The sequence below is a fragment of the Drosophila novamexicana genome, unplaced genomic scaffold, assembly GCF_003285875.2.
Source record: "Drosophila novamexicana strain 15010-1031.04,08,12 unplaced genomic scaffold, DnovRS2.1 tig00000877-arrow-arrow-pilon, whole genome shotgun sequence".
NCBI lineage: Eukaryota > Metazoa > Arthropoda > Insecta > Diptera > Drosophilidae > Drosophila > Drosophila novamexicana.
Window position 1 is genome coordinate 1,422,501 of NW_020824831.1, and position 4,900 is coordinate 1,427,400.

At 40.8% G+C, this 4,900-nt stretch overlaps 1 protein-coding gene across 1 annotated transcript in view; it reads left to right on the forward strand.

Annotated features, from left to right (window-relative positions):
- Positions 1-3,374, forward strand: part of LOC115764895 (mucin-4) — a 59,847-nt gene extending 56,473 nt beyond the window's left edge. The window contains 1 exon segment of the mRNA XM_030708186.1: positions 1-3,374. This exon segment is cut by the window's left edge and continues 303 nt beyond it. Within this exon segment, the coding sequence (XP_030564046.1) occupies positions 1-2,346 (2,346 nt within the window). The 3' untranslated portion in view covers positions 2,347-3,374.
- Positions 3,375-4,900: the final 1,526 nt, after the last annotated feature.

The following is a 4,900-nucleotide window of genomic DNA, read 5'->3' on the forward strand; positions in this document are numbered from 1 at the left end:
TACAACAAGCCCCAGCAGCAGCAACAAACACAGCAGCAACATGTTAAGCGGGAGGAGAATGGCGAATGGCAGGGCCAGCCGGAGGCTAGCAGCAATAACAATGGCTCTGCGAGTGACCCTGTTAAGAAAGAGCATCTCAACAGCTCCAAGGACAACCCTGAATATATAAAAAAGGACTACGACAACTTTGATATCGAATCGGAGCTGACGCCCAGTTTTATTATGAAGAAAGTGGAGCAAAAAATGCAGACAACTGGTGTAAAGAATGCTGAGAACTGTTACGCCGACAATGTATTGCAAGAGGAGCAACAACAGCAACAGGAGCAACAACATCCACATCCACAGCAGCAGCAGCAGCAGCAGCTACAACAACATGTTAAAAGTAATAACATCGGCCATGAAGATCATGAGGATGGCTGGTATTGTCTTCAAAAAGAGCTTAATCTGATGAGCAATGAGGCATTGCAGTCACAGCAGCAACAAAATGCAGCACTGCAACATGCTCCGCATCAGCAACACTTGTCACAGCAACATCTGTATGATAACAACGCCGGCAGCCTGTTGAGCAATGGCAATCATCTGTCCGATCTCTTTCCCAATGGCTGCATTGACAAGAGCAATCAGAGCAATAGCAATAGCAGCAGCAACAGTAGTAGCAGCAGTTGTGGCGGTGATGTTGGCGGCAACAGCAGTCACGCCGGCAACAACAACGTGCCTATAGGCAGTTCCTCATGCAGCCAGCAGCGTCAACAGCCGTTGGCTATGCAAGCAGATCAACCGAATCATCATCCGGCCATCAGTGAGTTCTTTAGCAGCGATTCGGATGTACAAAAGTCAGTGGAGACGCGCCTGGAGGCTATGTTCGGTGAGTCGCCGGTAGATTTGGATGTGAAGAATAGCAGCGACGCGCACGACATTGAATCAAATCTGGATGAGATATTTGGCGATGCAAAATCGCCAACAGCGAGCCACAAGAACAAGCTGAATATTTGGGCGGCAGATGCTGGATTCAGCGCCGGTTACAGCACCGAACAGCAGCAACAGACGTACGCACACCAACAACAACCACAGCAGCAATCACAGCAGCAACAGCACCACATTGAGCTCAACTGCAACAATAACCCGCGTTGGATGCAAAGCATGGAGGCCCACTACAGCGACTATATGTCCAGTAACACCAGCACAGTTGATGGCCAAGCCCACAACATGCTGGTCAATGGGGAGACACGCAAGCGCCATTGGAATGGCCAGTTGATGGGCTCGAGCAGCGACTTGGAGGATGAAAACAGCAGCAAGCGCTTGTGCACGGCTTCGTCAACGTCCTCGTCGCCCATGTCGTCGCAGCAGCATGTGCAGGTGCCGCAACATGCCATGCTAGATGCTGAAATGTTAGCGCTGCACGATGGCATGGGTGTGGACGGCGTGACCACTAACGGGCCCGCTGCCTTTTCGCAATTGCTAATGGAGGAGCAACATCAGCAGCAACAACAGCAGCAGCAGCAACAACAACAACAGCAGCAACATAGCTTTGCCAATCATCAGGCTTTCGCGAACTTGTTAGATCCACAGCAGCAACAGCAACAGCAGCAGCAGCAGCAACAACAGCAGCATCAACATTACCAGCACAGTATGCAACAACAGCTCCAGCAGCCACAGCAGACGCAGTTACATGTAAATCACATGGGCGCCAATTCAGTGGTGACTGGCGAGTACGACGACGATATCAGTCGGCATGTGGCTAGTGCCATAGACAGCATACTGAACCTGCAGAACAGCGGTGATTCGTTGCAGTTCTCATTGGGCTCCTTTCTGGGCGACAGTATACTGGACGATCAGCGACAAGCAGCCAATTTGCCCAGCTGCCAGCAGGAGCAGGTGAACAATAGGCGCCGTCAGCTGGGGGAGGATATGGGCGATTGTCTAATTAGTGGTGGTGCCGGACCAGCTGTTAGTGCTGTAGCTGATGCCAGCGGCAACCTTTTGCTCGATCATCATCACCATCATCATCATCAACAACAGCAGCAGCAACAACAGCAGCAGCAGCAGCAGCAGCTACTGCAGGGTCATCTGGGTCAGCAACAGCCACATCTGCAGCATCATGCGCAACTCCATCATGGCTTGTCGCAGGCACAGCCTCAGCATCATGCGCAGCTAAATGACTTTAGCTGTGTGGCCGCTGGCCTAGATGATGCCGTCAAGTCGATTATGACCTCTTGACTTGGGCTGCATACATCCACAACAACAGTAACTGGAGCGGCACAAAATATAACTGCTGAGCTGCCGCCGGCGGCAACGGCAACAGTAGCCAACAGTCTTATACTGGAATTCAACGCGACCACCTTGTAAAGGACTGCCTAAGGCAATGACACATTGATTGTATATTAAGCCCCCCCTTTTGCATGTTATTTGTTCTCTTTAGTTGTTGTCCACTGTGCTAAATGCATTTGGCAACAGTTGACACATTTTAGCATCCTGCTCTGTACAATTTTTATTTTCATTTTAGATCTAAGTTGAATGTGTAGTATAAATTGTATTAATTCTTGTTTTCGTTTTTAGTCCAATGTGTTTGTACAATATTTAAAAACTAAAAGATAATGACAAAACAGCCTGGTAATTATTTGTATAAATTTATAGTCACACAATCGAATGCATTATTAAGGGACAGCAGGTCCTTAAAAGTCAATAGTGAAAAGCAATTAACGCAGAGAATTGAAAACAAAACGACGAATAGCATGAAATGCTTCTTAGAGAAGTAAACTGAATGAATTCTAATGTAATACAAATTATATAGCTACAATAAATAAGTGAAAAATGCCTAGACAATTTATTAAAATTATATCTTAACTATGAAAGAGTGAAAAGGAACGTAAACCAATCAAAGAAACCTAAAAAAGTATAAACCGAAATTGCTTTGGCCTGCCGAAGATTAGTAAATACGCTTGCCGACGAACAAAACAGTATTGTTTGTAAAGCCAATTTACACTTAAATTGTCCGAACCTTTTTACTGAATTGTTGATAGAGACTTTTAATATAAAGCTTTTCGTACACGTGATCTGATCTAATAAGTTCCAATGCCAAGTTACAGCTCCAAAACGGAGAGCAAAAATACGTTATGTTCAAAAATATATAACACAGATGGGCCAAAGCGCGTATCTATCAAGTGTGCCGCATTTCGCGACTAAATTATTTCACGCGATTGGTTGTGCTATTCACAATTAAGTTGGTTGGGAGGAATATGCCAGTCGAGAGAGCATTCAAAATTCGTAATTAGAATTATGCAAAACAATTGTAACTACGTTGCCAATTTTGTTGAAATGAGAACAAATGCAATACAACAACAAAAGTCGATATACAATACAAAAAAATTGAACACATATACATTAAATTATTTATTATTAAGCATTATTCATATATATATATATATATATATATATATAAATATATATGTAATGTGAAGCATGCGTCAGTTCAACAATCGCAGTTTTTAATACAAATTAAAGGATTTGCTCTTAGTGTATAAATGTGAATAAAAAAGCATGCAAAAATACGTAAAGTAAACAAAAATAATTTAATAAATTCAATCTAAGCAATTTAAATTAATATAATTTAAAAAACGCTTAACGTCTGTCTGCTTTTGAGCTAACAAACAAAACACACTGAGAAAAATATACACATGTATGCGTAAATAATTCGAATAACTAATGTGCTCAATATTAATTAGAAAGCTGTTAGCCAAGCGCCACCTTGGCTTTGACTACGGGTGACATCATCAAAGAAAATATGTCTTAGGGAGTTTCAAGAGTCAAACGACTCCGACAGATGACGACGAACGACGAAGCAAACCAAAAGCAGTTCAAAAGCAAAAATCACAATTTTAGCAAATTTAGTTTAAATCATTTATGAATTGTAAATGATATACTTATAAATGCATAGAGTTGTGTGTAAATTGTACTTGCAATAACAAAACAAAAAACAATACAAACAAAAAAATTTGTAAACGAATCGTATCACTGTATCTTGATCTTCATCTTGCCACAAATCTGATTTGTGATTTGTGCCACGTTTTAAATATCGATGTCTGATTAGCTTGTAACACAACTTAGAACAGATACATGAATCCATAAACCGTAAGCAACAACAACTACGAACTTAATCCAAATAATGTAAATGTTAGGAAGCCGCGCATTAGATTCACACCACAAAACAGAAAATGTTTGACTTGAGTAATCAGTCGTGCGTATCACATATTATTGCAAACCAGTTACAATAAATACTACTACTTTAAATAACTCCACCCCAACAGCAAAAAAGAAATCATAAACAGCTACTACAAAACCTAGTACTCTTTGGTATGGAATGTGACTAAATTACGATGTACTCGTAAGACACGTAGCTTGTAAGTGAATGATTGAGTGGTACCGGTACCATTCAAACTGTATGTATTACTATATCGAGTTTAATTGGTTTAGATCCCGACTTACTCAAGCCCTATTATCTGTATTGATTTATGAAACAGATGCGCACGCAACACTTTCTAGTTGTTAAACAAAGACAAATAATGAAACAATTGTATAAAAATTTATATGTAATAGCTAAAAGTTAAGTTAGTCAAGAAAAATTGCATTCGATAATATAGCTGCCGGTGAAAACAAATGCAAACAGAACTTATCACTCGCTAGGAGCCCAATTCAATTAATTATTAATTAAATTGTATCATTTATAACTTATATACGCATCGTTTCAATTTGTATTCTAAACTAAGCGGTTACTCCAAATCGGCTTCAACAGAACCTCTCCCTAAAACCAAAAAAAAAAAAACAAAAAAAAAAGAAAAACTCAATATCGTATAAAAAATGGTTCAGCTAAATGTGTCTAAATGTAATTTAATGAAACAAAACA